The sequence below is a fragment of the Monodon monoceros genome, unplaced genomic scaffold, assembly GCF_005190385.1.
Source record: "Monodon monoceros isolate NGI ecotype Baffin Bay Population unplaced genomic scaffold, NGI_Narwhal_1 Super_Scaffold_22, whole genome shotgun sequence".
In the NCBI taxonomy this organism is placed as follows: Eukaryota; Metazoa; Chordata; class Mammalia; order Artiodactyla; family Monodontidae; genus Monodon; species Monodon monoceros.
In genome coordinates, this window is record NW_021703779.1 from 59,197,246 (window position 1) to 59,217,270 (window position 20,025).

The 20,025-nt window shown below is 36.3% G+C and overlaps 1 protein-coding gene across 1 annotated transcript in view; it reads right to left on the minus strand.

The window, feature by feature from the left end:
- Nucleotides 1-20,025, minus strand: part of TEX11 (testis expressed 11) — a gene marked incomplete at its 5' end in the record, with an annotated part of 336,930 nt that overhangs the window by 223,524 nt on the left and 93,381 nt on the right. The window contains one exon of the mRNA XM_029241408.1: nucleotides 14,140-14,225. Within this exon, the coding sequence (XP_029097241.1) occupies nucleotides 14,140-14,225 (86 nt within the window). The remainder of the gene's footprint in view (nucleotides 1-14,139; nucleotides 14,226-20,025) is intronic.

Sequence of the window (20,025 nt, forward strand, 5' to 3'; positions counted from 1 at the left end):
AGACAAAGTAGAATAGAGGTTACCAGGAGCTGAGAGGAGTGGGAGGCAGTGAGTTGTTGTTTAATGGGAACAGAATTTGATTGGAGTGATGAAAACATTCTGCAAATGGAGGGTGCTCATGGATGCACAACACTGTGAATGTACTTAAGTGCCACTGAATTGTACACTTCAAAATGGTTAAAATGGTAAACTTTATGTTATATACATTTTACCACAGTAAAATAAGTCATGAGTTAAAAGAAAAAAACAAAAGGAATGAAGTATCCATACATTATATAACATGGATGAAACTGGAAAATATCACGTTAAGTGAAATAAGCCAGACACAAAAGGACAAATATTGTGTGATTCCACTTATGTGAAGTACACAGAATAGGCAAACTCATAGAGACAGAAAGCAGATTAGCTTTCTGCGGATGAGCGGGAGGGAGGAAGCAGGAGCTAATGTTTAACAGTTACAGAGTTTCTGTTTGGGTTGATGAAAAGGTTTCGGAAATAGTGATGAGAGGTGCATAACAGAGCTAATGTAATTAATGTCACTGAATTATACTTAGAATGATTAAAATAGCAAATTTTATGATATATACATAACCACAATAAAAAATAAATGCATTACTTTTCAAAAAATATCCACTTTTAAGACAAAAGGAGGTAGTAAAGGTGAAAAAGAGGGGGAAAGTAGTTATGAAACAAAACATGAAAACAAAAAGCAAAATATCAGGTATAAATCCAAAAATAGTATTAACATGAGGAGGGCAGACAGCAGAAGCAAGAAGAACTACAATCCTGAAGACTGTGGAATGAAAACCACATTCACAGAAAGAGAGACAAAATGAAAAGCCAGAGGACTATGTACCAGATAAATGAACAAGATAAAACCCCAGAAAAACAACTAAATGTAGTAGATAGGCAACCTTCCAGAAAAAGAATCAGAATACTGACAGTGAAGATGATCCAGGACCTCGGAAAAGAATGGAAGCAAAGATCAACAAGATGCAAGAAATGCTTCACAGAGACCTAGAAGAATTAAAGAACAAACACCTAGAAGAATCAAAGAACAAACAAAGATGAAAAATAAAATAACTGAAATGAAAAATACACTAGAAGGAATCATAGCAGAATAACTGAGACAGAAGAACGGATAAGTGACCTGAAAGAGAGAATCGTGGAAATAACTACTGCAGAGCAGAATAAAGAAAAAAGAATGAAAAGAATTGAGGACAGTCTCAGAGAGCTCTGGGACAATATTAAACTTACCAACATTCGAATTACAGGGGTCCCAGAAGAAGAAGAGAAAAAGAAAGGGACTGAGAAAACATTTGAAGAGATCAGAGTTTAAAACTTCCCTAATATGGGAAAGGAAATAGTTAATCAACTCCAGGAAGCACACAGACTGCCATACAGGAAAAATCCAGGGAGAAACACACCAAGACACATATGAATCAAACTATCAAAACTTAAATACAAAGAAAAAATATTAAAAGCAGCAAGGGAAAAACAACAAATAACACACAAGGGAATCCCCATAAGGTTATTAACAGCTGATCTTTCAGCAGAAACTCTGCAATCCAGAAGGGAGGGGTAGGACATATTTAAAGTGATGAAAGGGGAAAACCTACAACCAAGATTACTCTACCCAGCAAGGATCTCATTCAGATTTGATGGAGAAATCAAACGCTTTACAGACAAGCAAAAGCTAAGAGAATTCAGCACCACCAAACCAGCTCTACAACAAATGCTAAAGGAATGTCTCTAAGTGGGAAACACAAGAGAAGAAAAGGACCTACAAAAGCAAACCAAAAACAATTAAGAAAATGTCAACAGGAATATACATATTGATAACTGCCTTAAATGTGAATGGATTAAATGCTCCAACCAAAAGACACAGGCTCGCTGAATGGATACAAACACAAGACCCATATATATGCTGTCTACAGGAGACCCACTTCACACCTAGGGACACATACAGACTGAAAGTGAGGGGATGGAAAAAGATATTCCATGCAAATGTAAATCAAAAGAAAGCTGGAGTAGCAATATTCATCAGATAAAATGGAGTATAAAATAAAGAATGTTACAATAGACAAGGAAGGGCACGACATAATGATCAAGGGATCAACCCAAGAAGAAGATATAACAATTATAAATATATATGCAGCCAAGACAGGAGCACCTCAATACATAAGGCAACTGCTAACAGCTATGAAAGAGGAAATCAACAGTAACACAATAATACTGGGGGACTTCAACACCTCACTTACACCAATGGACAGATTAGCCAGACAGAAAATAAATAAGGAAACAGAAGCTTTAAATGACACAATAGACCAGGTAGATTTAATTGATATTTATAGGACATACCAACCAAAAACAGAAGATTACCCTTTCTTCTCAAGTGCACACAAAACACTGTCCAGGACAGATCACATATTGGGTCACAAATCAAGCCTTGGTAAATTTAAGAAAACTGAAAGCATATCAAGCATTTTTTCTGACCACAATGCTATGAGATTAGAAATAATTTACAGGGGAAAAAATGTAAAAAACACAAACACATGGAGACTAAACGATATGTTACTAAATAACCAAGAGATCACTGAAGAAGTCAAAGAGGAAATCAAAACATACCTAGACACAAATGACAATAAAAACACAATTATCCAAAACCTATGGGATGCAGCAAAAGCAGTTCGAAGAGAGAAGTTTATAGCAATACAAGCCTACCTCAAGAAACAAGAAAAATCTCAAATAAACAATCTAACCTTACACCTAAAGGAACTAGAGAAAGATGAACAAAAAGACCCCCAAAGTTAGCAGAAGGAAAGAAATCATAAAGATCACAGCAGAAATAAATGAAATAGAAAAAAAGAAAATATCAAAGATCAATAAAACTAAAAGCTGGTTCTTTGAGAAGATAAACAAAATTGATAAACCTTTAGCCAGACTCATCAAGAAAAAGAGGGAGAGGACTCAAATCAACAAAATTATAAATGAAAAAGGAGAAGTTAAAATGGACCCCGCAGAAATACAAAGCATCATAAGAGACTACGACAAGCAACTCTATGCCAATAAAATGGACAGCCTGGAAGAAATGGACAAATTCTTAGAAATGTATAACCTGCCAAGGCCGAACCAGGAAGAAAACAGAAAATATGGACAGACCAATCACAAGTAATGAAATTGAAACTGTGATTAAAAACATCCAAACAGGGCTTCCCTGGTGGCGCAGTGGTTGAGAGTCCGCCTGCCGATGCAGGGGACATGGGTTAATGCCCCGGTCCGGGAAGATCCCACATGCCATGGAGCAGCTAGGCCCGTGAGCCATGGCCACTGAGCCTGCGCTCCACAATGGGAGAGGCCACAACAGTGAGAGGCCCACATACTGCAAAAAAAAAAAAAAAAAGCAAACAAACAAAAGTCCAGGGCCAGATGGCTTAACAGGTGAATTCTATCAAACATTTCGAAAAGAGCTAACACCCGTTCTTCTCAAACACTTCCACAAAATTGCAGAGGAAGGAACTCCAAACTCATTCTACGAGGCCACCATCACCCTGATACCAAAACCAGACAAAGATACGACAAAAAAAGAAAATTACTGATTAATATCACTGATGAAGATAGATGCAAAAATCCTCAACAAAATACTAGCAAACAGAATCCAACTACACATTAAAAGGTTCATACACCATGATCAAGTAGAATTTATCCCAGGGATGCAAGGATTCTTCAATATACGCAAATCAATTGATGCGATACACCATATTAGCAAACTGAAGAATAAAAACCCTATGATCATCTCAACAGATGCAGAAAAAGCTTTTGAGAAAATTCAACACCCACTTATGATAAAAACTCTCCAGAAAGTAGGCATAGAGGGAACCTACCTCAACATAATAAAGGCCATATATGACAAACCCACAACAAACATCATTCTCAATGGTGAAAAACTGAAAGCATTTCCTCTAAGATCAGGAAGAAGACAAGGATGTCCACTCTTGCCACTATTACTCAACACAGTTTTGGATATCCTAGCCACGGCAATCAGAGAAGGAAAAGAAATAAAATGAATCCAAATCGGAAAAGAAGAAGTAAAACTGTCACTGCAGATGACATGATACTATACATAGATAATCCTAGATACCACCAGAAAACTCCTAGAGCCAATCAGTGAATTTGGTAAAGTTGCAGCATACAAAATTAATGCACAGAAATCTCTGGCATTCATATACAGTAACAACAAAAGATCAGAATGAGAAATTAAGGAAATAATCCCATTCACCACTGCAACAGAAAGAATAAAATACATAGGAAGAAACCTACCTAAGGAGACAAAAGACCTATACTCACAAAACTATAAGACACTGATGAAAGAAATCAAAGATGACACAAACAGATGGGGAAATATACCATGTTCTTGGATTGGAAGAATAAATACTGTCAAAAAGACTATTCTACCCAAAGCAATCTACAGATTCAATGCAATCTCTATCAAATTACTAATGCCATTTTTCACAGAACTAGAACAAAAAATTTCACAATTTGTATGGAAATGCAGAAGTCCCAGAATAGCCAAAGCAATCTTAAGAAAAAAAAACGGAGCTGGAGGAATCAGGCTCCCTGACTTCAAACTATACTACAAAGTTTCAGTAATCAAATCAGCATGGTACTGGCACAAAAACAGAAATATAGATCAATGAAACAGGATAGAAAGCCCATAAATAAATGCACACACCAACGGTCAATTAATCTACAACAAACGAGGCAAGAATATACAATGGAGAAAAGACAGTCTCTTCAATAAGTGGTGCTGGGAAAACTGGACAGCTACATGTAAAAGAATGAAGTCAGAACACTCCCTAACACCATACACAAAAATAAGCTCAAAATGGATTAAAGACCTAAATGTAAAACTGGACACTATAAAACTCTTAAAGGAAAACATAGGAAGAACACTCTTTTACATAAATCACAACAAGATCTTTTTTGACCCACCTCCTAGAGTAATGGAAATAAAAACAAAAATAAACAAGTGCGAACTAATGAATCTTAAAAGCTTTTTCACAGCAAAGGAAACCATAAACAAGACGAAAAGACAACTGTCAGAATGGGATAAAATATTTGCAAACGAATCAACGGACAAAGGATTAATCTCCAAAATATACAAACAGCTCATGGAGCTCAAAATCAAAAAAGCAAACAACCCAATCAAAAAATGGGATGAAGACCTAAACAGACATTTCTCCAAAGAAGACATACAGATGGCCAAGAGGCACATGAAAAGATACTCAACATCACTAATTATTAGAGAAATGCAAATCAAAACTACAATGAGGTATCACCTCACACCAGTTAGAATCATCAGAAAATCTACAAACAGAAAATGCTGGAGAGGGAGTGGAGAAAAGAGAACCCTCTTGCTTTGTTGGTGGGAATGTAAATTGATACAGCCACTATGGAGAATAGTATGGAGGTTCCTCAGAAAACTAAATATAGAGCTACCAGATGACACAGCAATCCCACTACTGGGCATATACCCAGAGAGAGCTATAATTTAAAAAGACACATGCACCCCAATATTCATTGCAGCACTATTTACAATAGCTAGGTCATGGAAGCAACCTAAATGCCCATCGACGAATGGATAAAGAAGATGTGGTACATATATACAATGGAATATTACTCAGCCATTAAAAGGAATGAAATTGGGTCATTTGTAAAGACGTGGATGGATCTAGAGACTGTCATACACAGTGAAGTAAGTCAGAAAGAGAAAAACAAGTATCGTATATTAACACATATATGTGGAATCTAGAAAAATGGTACAGATGACCTGGTTTGCAAGGCAGAAATAGAGACACAGATGTAGAGAACAAACGTATGTACACCAAGGGGGGAAAGCGGGAGGGGGTGGTGGTGGTTGGATGAATTGGGAGATTGGGATTGACATATATACACTAATATGTATAAAACAGATAACTAATAAGAACCTGCTATAAAAATAAGCAAATTAAATTTAAAAAATATTAACATGAAATATGAACGGATTAAACAATACAGTCAGATGGCAGGGATTTTCAGACTAAATTAAAAAACGAGATCCAACTATATGCTGTTGATGAGAGACACACTTTAGATTCAAAGAAACAAAGAGGATGAAAGTAAAGGAATGGAAGAAGATATACCATGTAAATAACAACCATAAGAGCACTAAAGTAGCTATACTAATATCAGACAAAACAGACTTCAAAACAAAAGAAAATGTTACTAGAGATAAAGAAGGATATTTTGTCATGATAAAAAAGGCTAATCCATCAGGAAGACATAACAATTATAAACATATATGGACCTAACAACAGAGCCCCAAAATCCATGAAGCAAAAGTCAACAATATTGAATGGAGAGGTACATAATTAAACAATGATATTCGGGGATGTCAGTGTCCCACTTTCAATAATGCATATTACAACTAGGCAGAGCATCAAAAAGGATACAGAAGATTTGAACAACACTATGAACCTACTAACCTAACAGACAACTACACCACACTGCACCAGATAACAGCAGACTACACATTCTTCTAGAATGGAACACATTCTAGGCCTTAAAAAGCCTCAGTTGACTTAACAGGATTGAAATCATACAAAATATGTTCTCTCCTTACATGGAAATAAATTAGAAGTCAAGAACAAAAAGAAGTTATTTGGAAATTAAACAACACACTCCTAAATAACCAACAGGTCAAAGAATAAATCACAAGGGAAATTAGAAAATACCTTGAGCTGAATGAAAAGGAAAACAAAACATACCAAAACTTATTGGATGGAACTAAAGCAATGGTTAGGGGAAATATCCTAGCCATAAACAGCAATATTAAAAAAGATCTCAACCTTTCATCTTAGGGGGAAAAAAAAGCCAGCACACTAAACCTAAAGCAAGCACAGAGGGGAAAAGTCATAAAGATTACAGTGGAAATAAATGGAATAGAATACTTAAAAAAACAATAGAGAAAATCACGAAAACCAAAAATTGGTTCACTGAAAAGATCCAACAAATTGACAAAACTTTAGCTAGCTAGACTAACCAAGAAGAGAAAAGACTCAAATTACTAAAATCAGGAATCAAATAGGGGTGACATCACTACTGACATTTGGAGAAAGACTATTCATAAATCTCTTGTATAAATCTCTTAATCTCTCCAAATTTCCATTTCCTTATCTGTACAAGATGAAGTTGATCGATATCATTTTTTAAACTCTAAGCAGATGAATCATTTTTTTCAAACAAAATCTTAAAAGGACATACTACATAGGAAACTGATTAAAGCCTAATTTCTCTGAAGCAAGATGGGGATCTTGGAGAAGTGTGAATAAGTCTCCTCCTCTTAAAGGAGATTCTGAAGCTCTTCTGGCAGAACCTAAGGGTACCACAGAACACAGTTTCTTAATTTCTGAACTAGATGACCTGTAAGGGTTCTTACAGCTATAAAGTGTTATCTATAGTAAATTATCTTATTAAAATTTCTACTATACAATTTGTTATATTTCCACAAGATGGTGCTAATACATTCCATTTTCCATTAAAACATGTCTTCTATATGATCATTTTTACAGTTAATAATTTTATCATAGTCTATGATCATATAATACCCTTAACTTTTCAAAGTACTATTGTATTACTTATGTTATCTTCATTACAAGCCACCTACACAAATAATGTTGCACTAATTTTTCAGATGATGAAAAGTGACCCAAGGTCACACAGTTGATTAGTAACAGATTTTCTAATGCTAGCTCTGTGCTCTTTCCCTAGATCACACTGCCTGATTACAGATAATATTGTCAAAATCTCAAGGTCTCAGGCTGAGACAGAAGCAAAAATAAAGCAATGAATATTAAGTAGCATTAAAACTGATACAAACTGCCCTTGGGCTCATATACTGAACCGTTAATATTTGTGCATATAAATACATTTATGTATATTTCCTTTGTTGTTTCCCTTCTTATTAGAAGACCTCTGGTGTCACATATTCCTATACAACCATAGTAAAGGCTAAATACTGATAAATAAAAATATCTCATTAATACTGTCCTTATTGTAAACATAACTACTTTTTAAAACCGTCATAGAAATTACATAATCTGGGTTTACTAACTCTAAGCACTATAAATTTAGAAACTAACACTATAATTTTTGTTAAATTCTCCTCTTTCGATTCCGTAAGAGATACAAAAAGTTTTATAGAACAGGAAAGAAACACACTTCTCTTCCCACTTGAGGATACTACATCTAACATAAAAACTATCCCCAACTACTAAGAAACAACTCACATTAGCTGCCAACTAAGACAGGCTTTAGATTCGTTTTAGAGAAATTTAAAATGGTGTTAGAAAAGGAGCTAAAAAATTACTCCTCCTCTAACATACTACATACCCAATTATTTATTCACATCCAAAAGTCTAGCAACATTAAGTTTAGGTTGCGTGTGTGTGTGTGTGTGTGTGTGTGTGTGTTTTTAAGAAAATACGAAATGAGACCTTATGGTCTCAGAAGGATGCTAAAGAAATCATGCTTTCTTTGGATGCTGAGAGGAGAAAAGCAACCCAGGCCTCTCAAACAAGGAGCTGAGAAATATTCTCATTTTTGGTAACCTACAAAGGCCTCTCCTCTTCAGAAATTTATAAGCACTTAGTCTCTGACACGTAGGTTAAGGCAGCAGGGTCATTTAAATTTCAGTTATTAAGATCAATATTAGATTATTTTTTACAAAACACTTTGAGGGTTTTATCCAATTCTTCAGGATTCTATCCAATTCAAATGTTTTCTGTCATTTTCCCAATTTATTTCACTGTCTCTACTACAAGAGGTCACCAATTAGGAATTTTCCTGTGTATAGTTTTGGGCTCAGTTTCATTTCACTAACCTTCTTTATTTACTATACGTTTTGTAAAAACTCAACTCCTTAAATCTTCCAAATACATGTCAAGGATTCTCACGTTTTCCTTGTCGTTTAATATATTAAGAGTTTTTAAAAACTATTTTTGAAAAAAGATAAAAAGAACAAAGTAAAATGTTAATACTAAGCATTTATGAGTGTGGGATTACAGGGGACTTTTACTTTCCATATTACTTTTTCTGCGACATTTAAATTTTTATATTTAGCACATATAACTGCTTTAATCAGCAAAGAAGTTTTTTTTGTTGTTTTTTGGGTTTTTTTTGGCGGTACGCAGGCCTCTCACTGCCGTGGCCTCTCCCATTGCGGAGCACAGGCTCTGGACATGCAGGCTCAGCGGCCATGGCTCACGGGCCCAGCCGCTCCGCGGCATGTGGGATCTTCCCGAAACAGGGCACGAACACGTGTCCCCTGCATCGGCAGGCAGACTCTCAACCACTGCGCCACCAGGGAAGCCCAGCAAATAAGTTTTTATAAATTAATTCTATTTATTTATTTTTAATTTGGCCACTCAGCGTGGCATGTGGGATCTCAGTTCCTGACCAGGGATCGACCCCATGCTCACTGTACCGGAAGTGCAGAGTCTTAACCAATGGACCACCAGGGAAGTCCCCAATCAGCAAAGAAGTTTTAAACATTATTTTTACTATATCCATGGGTATTACCCTTTCATTTTGATTCTTCGCTCCCAAATTTAATTTGCCGTAATTAGAAAATAGGTCTTATAGCAAAAGGGGAAAAGTAAGGCTCCCCAAGTGTTTACCAGCCAGTAGCTCCAAGGAATACAGGAGTGAATTAGAAAGAACTACTAGAAATCAAGGAAAAATCATCCTTGATAAAGAATATGATTAAGGTGGGACTTCCTGGTGGTGCAGTGGTTAAGAATCCGCCTGCCAATGCAGGGGACACGGGTTTGAGCCCTGGTCCAGGAAGATCCTACATGTCGCGGAGCAACTAAGCCCGTGTGCCACAACTACTGAGCCCACGTGCCACAACTACTGAAGCTCACGTGCCTAGAGCCCGTGCTCCACAACAAAAGAAGCCAGTGCAATGAGAAGCCTACGCACCGCAAGGAAGAGTAGTCCCCGCTCACCGCAACTAGAGAAAGCCCATGTGCAGCAATGAAGACCCAACACAGCCTAAAATAAATAAGTTTTTTAAAATAAATTAAAAATAAATAAATAAATTCTATCATGATTAAAAAAAAGAATATGACTAAGATATGGGGATGAGGACATTCTTCTCCCAGGGGAAAAATAATCTCCAAAGTCTTTACAGTAAATCAGTGTAATTGCAAAGCCTTTTGAGTTGGACTCATTTCTATTGTTTGGTTTACAGTACTTCTTGTATAATGCTAATTAGTTAGAGCGCAATTTCTGTAAACCTTTTCTAAAAAGCCAAGTTCAGCAAAATATATGTCCAAATTGTTAGATAGGACTTTAAAAGACTAAACACTAAATTTAAATTCTACCAGGGCAACTGAGAGGCCACTAACAAATCCCCTAGAGTGCCGAAGAAAGTTCTATATCAAGAGTCTCTTCCCACCTACTTATTCTTGCCTCTGCCAGGAGCAGACAGAGGAGCTCAGTATAGCAAGAATTACAAAAGGGGAGAAAAAGAAAAACTGTACTTTATTAAACAAGAAAACCTCTTAAACATATTTCCAAAGCTCGTTTCAAAGATCTGAAATTTTATATTCTATGGAGTCCTAACTGAATTTGTCATTTGAATACACTGAGGCAGGTACCTTGACGCCAACAGTAAAGTAAGGTTAAGGATTCCCAATTTCATTCAGAATTATAGCGGCCCTTCTTAATCTGTGGCATCTCTAATAAGGGTACATAATCAAAAAAGTGTGTCAGAGGGACTTCCCTGGTGGCGCAATGGTTAAGAGTCCGCCTGCCAATGCAGGGGACACGGGTTCGATCCCCAGTCCAGGAAGATCCCACATGCCATGGAGTAGCTAAGCCCGTGAGCCACAACTACTGAGCCTGTGCTCTAGAGCCCACAAGCCACAACTACTGAGCCTGCGTGCCACAACTACTGAAGCCTGCGTGCCTAGAGCCCGTGCTCCGCAACAAGAGAAGCCACCACAATGTGAATCCTGCGCACCGCAACGAAGAGTAGCCCCCGCTGGCTGCAACTAGAGAAAGCCTGCATGCAGCAATGAAGACCCAAAGCAGCCAAAAATAAATAAATTTTTTAAAAATCCCCCCCGGAAAAAAATGTGGCAGAAATCAAGGAAAGCAGCAGCTGTTTATGAAGTTTTCTTAGCAAAAGAAAAGGCAAGAGGGAGACAAAGACTGACCAAGGTCCTAAACTGAGATCTGTTAACGAGAACTGAGAGAAAGAAAAGAGCTTTATAAGCAATACCCACTACCACCCTTTATGTTCTAGGCTTCGACTTCAACAAAATTCTAATATAATACAGCAATTTTGGTATCTTATCATTTGTGAAAAAATGAGGGGTTTCCCTTTTAGACTGAATGGGTATTTCCAAATTGTATGTAACCACTAGCTTAAGATATCCACTGTTCTCAAAAGAGTTAAGCCTGTAGAAAGTACACTCACCTTCCATGCCCTCCTTCTAGTACAAAACCTACAGAGAAAGGTGCTTAATTAGCAGCTATTCATTCCTGCTTGTATCACCAACTGCTCCCAACAGTTTTCTCAACACACAGATAATTAAAGCACAAAGAAGAACTGCCCCCAAGAATGGCAGTATATGATAAAAAGATGTGGGTGTCTGTCTTTCTAATATTTTTACCTGGGAAGTCAACAAGTAATCTGCGTTTGATTTCACTGTGATAAATTTTAGAATATACTAGTGAAGCAGTCACATTAGTGCCCATTTGCGGTAAATAGCAAACACATCACCTAGCAATAGCAGCAGCTACTGCCATATATTGAGCAGTTTCTATTTCCCAAGCATGTTACTAAACACTCTACAATATATGCATCATCGTATTTAATCTCTAGAATAATTCTAAAAAGTAGGTATCACAATGTCGATAATTATTTTTGCCTCTTTTTAAATACATTAAAATATAACCCTTTTCAAGGCATTTGACAATACTTCACTAAGTTATTTTTATATCCCCAAGAGATGTGGAAAAATAATCTGGCAGAAAGATTAAAATAATATATAATAACTAGGGCTAGAATGCAAGTCCTTCCTGTTTTTCCCAATCTCATTCTAGTGACAAGAATACAAAAAGAATCAAAAATATAGTGGTGCTCTATAAATTTGTTATTATCTAAATATGACTGTGGGTCAAATAATGTTCCTAATAATACAGACACTAAACAGAGTAAAAATCTGATACAGTCAGCTTATGATATAAATATCAGTCATGCTCTATCACTGTCATATTTTCCTTCTGTACGGTTTTCTAAAAAAGATGATGACAGATAAGAGATCAACAATCCATGGCATATACGATAATAACCTACATTTATGCCACTTCAAGCCTCAGCCTACTCTTATAAGCAGTTGCTAGAGAGCATTCATGTTTATGTCCATTCTGGCATAAACTACAGGCTCACCTCCATAGTCTTAAGCTTCCAGAAGCCATCCATGGCACCACAGTATCCTTTTTCCTCTTTTTTTTTTGTCCTTCCCATTCCTGTCTCCTTGGCATACTAATCTTTTGATAGGTTGATGCCATAACCTTTGTGATTGCTGCTCCCCTAAATACTGCCAAATCCTGGAATAGAACTCACTCAATTCACTTTATAAAAAGGTTGTTCATTTAAAGGAAACTTGTTGTAAACCTATGCTAAACTAGCTAGCTCCTTTGGTAAATTTTTAATAATTCAATTGATAAATGTGATTTATAATAAACATTTCAGGTATATTCCACTTGTATGAAACATTCTAAATTGAGACAAGTATATCTCTTGTAACTGCATAAGCCTGCTCTGTCAGGCATAGTTCGTTACAGACTTTGATCAATCTTTGAGCTCTAAAAAGTCTTTTACATAAACAAGTTATTTGCATTAAGTATTTTATTAGAGATATATACACCTATGAGTACTATAATCTTAATGACCATATTTCTATTTATTTCATTAATGGTAAATGTAATTTTCACAATAGTTAGACTAATCAAGAGAATATCTCCAAATAACTAGAACTAACCCCATACTCAAAGAAGGGAAACATTTAGGAATTGATTTGCTATATTTTACTCCATAATCGTCTGATATTCAAAAGACTTGGGACTTCCCTGGTGGTGCAGTGGTTAAGAATCCACCTGCCAATGCAGGCGACACAGGTTCGAGCCCTGGTCCGGGAAGATCCCACATGCCGCAGAGCAACTAAGCCCATGCGCCACAACTACTGAGCCTGCACTCTAGAGCCCACGAGCCACAACTTACTGAAGCCCGCACACCTAGAGCCTGTGCTCTGCAACAAGAGAAGCCACTGCAATGAGAGGCCCGCGCACTGCAAAGAAGAGTAGCCCCCACTCGCCACAACTAGAGAAAGTCCATGCGCAGCAACGAAGACCCAACATAGCCAAAAATTAATTAATTAATTAATTTAAAAGGAAAAGAAAATTCGAAGCACTTTATGTGACATCTCCAGAAAAATAGATTTTTCACAGAAATTCACTAGCAATTACTGAGTATCTACTATTATGTCAGGACCTGTACTGGGCATAGGTATTCAGTGAAACACAGGATTCTTGCATATAGTTGCTATATTTTTGCACTATTCCCTGGTATTTCCAGATTCAACACAACAGTACAAATCTTAGTGTAGTTCTAAGCGTATAGTAAGTGCTTAATATATACTTACTTAACTGATATTAAAATACCAAGATTCTCTTAAGACTAATAATTTTAGGTGATCCTACTATTTACCCACCTGCCCTTATACTCTGGGGTTAGCAGACAGCAATACATACCAAAGCAAAAAATCAGGATTTCCATATTCTTGATGAAGGTACACAGGAGGAATGGAGGGAGAACATGCTTTTATGTTATTAACAATAGAATACATTTTTCTATCAACTGGCAACATATAAGAATAATAAACAATACATGTTAAAGGAGTGACTAAATTTAGCATGTTGACTTTTGAAATCAGAAAATGTTTAAACTGCCAAAGTACCCTATAGTAAGTATTAACTGAACTCTATGATAATAATCGTTAATTTATATTCATTATTTTTTTATATTACCTGAGCCAGAAAGAACTTTCTTCATATTTATTCTGCTTGTAGGCTTCTATTCCAAAGCTATAACAGAGAATATGAAGATATCCGCTCTACAATATTAAAAAAAAAAAACAACATACGTCAGATTCATGATTCTCTTAACGTTAAAAAAAAATCTATAGCATTTCAGAGTCTTTAAGACATACTTAAGTGTTCTGTACATCAAAATAACCCACTCATCCTTATCAAAACCTCTCAATTTATATAAAGAGGAGCTAAAAAATATTCAGGGTGTGGCATTAGTTACCTATGGAAAGGTAATACAATACATTACTAAAAGGTCCTTTGTAACAGGAAATGGGAAAACTAATCATTGCCCAGCAAAAGAGCAGGCTAAAATGCCTCTGTAGGTTGCCAGATTCAGTAAAAGGCATTAGAAAAGGGTATATTCAAAGAAAACAAAATCACCACTGAGGGGGGCAAAAAAATGAATGAATACCTTTCAAAATTAAGACAACTTTAAAAAACGTGAAATGTGTCCAAAGCACTATCTAGTCATAAGACTTATTTAGAAAGTTAATTTAATGGATCTCTTGATAACAACAAAAATTTTCTTTACATAAATTACCACTGAGATGAAGGTAGGAACAAGTATGTGAATGACGCCATAGGAAAATACTCTTACAGATTAATCAGCATCTCAGTCGCTGTGTGAATGTCATATCGTACAGAATTTTCATTCATAAAAGTACTGGGAAATGGCATAAAAGAAAAAAAACTTAATTCTAGTAATTTACCCAAATATCCCATCACTATTTATAGAAACCATCTATCCAGAAACTGATTATATCCATATAAAGGAGTCCTTTATAAGTTTAACCTGAGTAAGACTACAGAAGCAGATCCTCAATTAAGAATCCAAGATCTGAGGGAAGTTATTCATAAGTAATGTGTAAAGAGCTGTCTTGCTTCAAAAAAGTTGCCCTTTGAATTACAGTACAGTACATTCAGAAAGTAGAAGTTCAATATGCATGCCTGAGCACATCAGACCTACTGCATATTTGAATCTAAAATAAAGAACAGTCTTGGTAATGTGGGTCTGGCAAGAATCCAGAAGTATTTAAATGCATTCTCGACATTTCAGCAGAAAAATTTCAGCAGAAAAAGCTTAACTCTACATGCCCCAGAGCCCATAGGTTCACACAGGGCTACACCAGTTATGTAGCTATACTGGAATAATGCAGCTTATACCCACTTGCTGTAGAGAGGCTTGCAACTAACTTACACAGAGAAAAATGGAAAGTAAAACTTTTGATGAACATTTAAATGTACTGAGTCTTTATTCAATTTCCTCAGTGTTTTTTTTCTTCCCTCACAATCCCTTCAAGTGTACTTACATTATATACTACTTCCTAAGGGAGAAAAGAATACAAAACAATAAACTTATAAGACCAAAGCTACAAAATACTAAGATTATCTTTCAAGAGACCTGTACAATATTTTCAATGTAATGACCGAAAAAAAATCTTTTAACTACCAGTACTGCTCCGTTCACTCATTCATTTATATATTCAATGATAAATATTTACTAAGCATGTCTTATCTATTAGGTACTATTTTAGGCCTTAGAGACATATCAGTGAACAAAGCAGACAAAAATCTCTGTCCTCATGAAACATTTCTAATGGGGTATTTAGTACTAAGATTTATACAAATATCTCTTTAAAAAATACGTTCCTGGCCTTCCATGGAGTGGTAACATCTCATTTTGCAAGTAATACACAGTGGCAAAAAAACACAAAGAAGGTAGATCTGTAAGTCTGTTGTATATTGGTCATATAGAAACGGACTTATGGGACCAGAGCTCATGGAATCTCTAGAAACTCCAGCCACTGCTCCATCTACTGGCCCAGAAATAAAAGATCCAACCGAATACCTAATTTACAATACCACGATGAGACTATATAGATGATTTTTAAAACTCAGCTAGATACTGCAGCTGAAAATGAGTTTGATCACTAACTTCTGAGTTCAGTATGAGGCTTCTTAAAAAAATATTAATTTATTTATTAGGCTGTGCTGGGTCTTAGCTGCAGCACGCGGGATCTTCGTTGAGGTGTGCAGGACCTTTAGTTACGGCATGTGGGATCTTTTAGTTGCGGCATGCGGGCTCTTAGTTGTGGCATGAGGGATCTGTTGATAGTTCCCTGACCAGGGATTGAACCCGTGCCCGCTGCATTGGGAGCACGGAATCTTAACCACTGGACCACCAGGGAAGTCCCCTTTTTATTTTTAATTAACCAGATAATTTCATTTTTTGTGAATTACTTTATAAATTAGGTTGTTAAAATTCAGAAAAAGCAAACCTATTATTTTTTTAGTTCCAAGTTATTTTTCTTTGTGATTTTGCTGTCTTTTAAACATTTATAGATCATGTATTTTTACATTTTGTTCAATTATAATTGTGTAACAATAATTGAATGATAATTGCCTGCCTTTCTTCCTTAATGGCTTTAAGACGTTTACCTTCCAATCCTCCCTTACTCAGCTTTCTCTAATCCTCAGATGTCTCAGTAATAATAAACAATAGGTCATTCGTTATTTCTCCTGGTGCTCTAAGATACAATTTTCCAAACACTTTATTTCTCTGCCTCTGAACAATACAGCATTACCTTCTGCCATCATGTCAACACCTTAAGTAATTCCTAATCTAGTTTTGGGATACAGGAAGGATGTCTCAGAAATAAGAGAGTTGGCTTATTTAATTCATTAATTCTTTTTAAGTGAATAACACTACAGTTAGCTCCTCTCCAACCTTTATCCGATCATTTCCTCTCATTATAAGATTTCTTGCCCTGGATTTTCAGGTCTTGTCTAAACCTTAAGCCCATCAAAAGCACACTAAATAATTTCATTGACCTTTAGAATGAAAATCATGAGTTTTCTAACAGTATAGTTTTATCAATCACCTTCTAAACAATATACAAACTCTTAACTCTGAACTTCAAGGTCCTTTACTGGTAGCCCCATCCTAACGAAGGCATAGTTAATAATTACTTTTCTGTTACATATCCTTGATCCTCTAATTCAGTCCTTTCCCCTCTCTTTACATTTGCGTTTCCCTTTATCATCTCTAACTCTGTGCAACATACCAAACGTTTTCTTTCCCTAAACACCAGCTATGAGTCTCCTTTCGTATCTTTCAATATGCAATTCAATGTCCATTTACTCTACAAAGCATATTAAAGAAAGGTGTCCATCCTCTAGTAATTTATAATGTGAAATAGATAGCAACAGAGCTAGAGACAAAAGAAAGATGGTAGGGCTTCCCTGGTGGCGCAGTGGTTGAGAGTCCGCCTGCCGATGCAGGGGACACGGGTTCGTGTCCCGGTCCGGGAAGATCCCACATGCTGCGGAGCAGCTGGGCCCGTGAGCCATGGCCGCCAAGCCTGCACGTCCGGAGCCTGTGCTCCGCAACGGGAGAGGCCACAGCAGTGAGAGGCCCGCGTACAGCAAAAACAAAAACAAAAAAAAAACAAAAAAAAACAAAAAAAAAAAGAAAGATGGTAAAAACATGCAAATGCAAACAATCCAAGAAACTTTACAGATGAAATTATTAGAATTAATAAGAGTTCAGAGAAGTTGCTGGATATTAAATAAACATTTAAAAGCAACTGCTTTTAAATGCAACCAATGACAAACAAATAAAAATGTAAACTCTAAGATATCACTTATGACAGCAAGTTGACTGAAATATCTTTATACAGAAAATTACAAAACTATGTTGAAATACATTAAAGAAGACTATATAAATTAGGACATATCACATTCATTGATAAGAAGACTCAACATTATAAAGACAGTGATACTCTCCAAATTAATTATAAATCAAATGCCATTTCAATCAAAATTTCAATAGTTTTTCACCAAACTTGACAAGGTGACTCTATAAGGAATATAGAAGAGTAAAAGGCCCAGAACAGCTAAAACAACATTGAAGAAGAATAAAGTAAAAGGACTTATGCTATCAAGACTATACTGAGTTAAATAATGCCCTCCTCCCAAAATTCATGTCCATCTGGAACCAGTGAACTTTACCTGATTTGGAAATAGGGTCTTTGCAGTATAATCAAGGTGAGGTAATACTGGATTAGGGTGCATCCTAAATCCATAATGACTGTCCTTACAAAAACAGAACTCAAAAATAATATAGATAAAATGTAATTCTAAAAATGTTCATCTAACCCACAGGAAGTTGGGAAAAAGTAGACAGGAAACAAAAAGCAGAGAAAACAAACAAAAAAGCCAGCATCACATTCCTGTTAAAGATGTCAGACTGAGCACACACAACTACCTCTGCTCTCTCCTAACACCCCAGTAAAACGATAGTAAAAGAAGAAAAGTTTTTAATTGTGGTAAAAAGCATGTAACGAAATGTACCATCTTAACCACTTTTAAGTGTAGAATTTAGTAGTGTTAACTATATTCATATTGTTGTGCAACAGATCTCCAGAACTTTTTCATCTTGTAAAACTGAAACTCTTTACCCATTGAACAATAACCCTTCATTTGCCCCTCCCTAAACCACTGGCAATCACCATTCTACTTTCTGTTTCTGTGAGTTTGACTACTTTAAATACCTGGTATAGCTTACCCTTCCCCCTCCCCATATCCTCAAGTCCATTCTCTAGTAGGTCTGTGTCTTTATTCCTGTCTTACCCCTAAGCTGGTACAAAGCGAGAGAGAGGCATGGACATATATACACTACCAAACGTAAGGTAGATAGCTAGTGGGAAGCAGCTGCATAGCACAGGGAGATCAGCTGGGTGCTTTGTGACGGCCTGGAGGGGTGGGATAGGGAGGGTGGGAGGGAGGGAGATGCAAGAGGGAAGAGATATGGGAACATATGTATATGTATAACTGATTCAGTTTGTTATAAAGCAGAAACTAACACACCATTGTAAAGCAATTATACTCCAATAAAGATGTAAAAAAAAATACCTCGTATAAGGGAAATCATAAAATATTTGGCTTTTTGTGACTGACTTATTTCATTTAGTATAGCACTCTCAAGGCTCACCCATGTTGTAGCAGTTGACAGGATTTCTTTCCTTTTAAGACTGAATAATATTTCAATGTATGTGTATACTACCTTTCCTCTTTAATCCATTCATTTGTCAATGGACATCTGTGTTGCTTCCACCTCTTAACTACTGTGAATAATGCTGTAATGAACATGGGTGTGCAAATATTTCTTCAAGAATCTGCTTTCATTTCTTTTGGACATATACCCAGAATGGGATTGCTGTATTACACACTAATTCTATTTCTTAATTTTCTGAGGAACTGTCATAACTTTCCATAACATCTACATCATTTTACATTCTCAGCAAGTGTATGAGGGTTCCAATTTCTCCACATCCTCATCAACACCTGTTATTTTGTTGTTTTGGCCATCCTAATGAGTGTGAAGCAATATCTCATTGTGGGGACTTCCCTGGTGGTCTACTGGGTAAGATTCCACACTCCCAATGCAGGGGGCCCAGGTTCAATCCCTGGTTGGGGAACTAGATCGCGCATGCATGCCGCAACTAAGACCCGGCGCTGCCAAAATAAATAAATAGATAAAGGCTGACTGCAACTTAGAGTAAAGGAGACAAAGAACACAGTCTTAAAAAAATAGTTTAGAAAAGTCACTAAACAAACAAATAAGTACAAACCACAGCAAGAACAACAAACTGTGAGTAGTGGGAAAAATCTAACTTCCAAAGTTACTACATTATAATATTGAAAACGTCCACTTTTTAACAACAAAAAAATAAGACATACAAAGAAGCAAAAAAGTATGGTCCTTTCACAAGAAGAAAAGAAGGAAGGGAGGGAGAGAGGGAGGGAGGGAGGGAGAGAGGG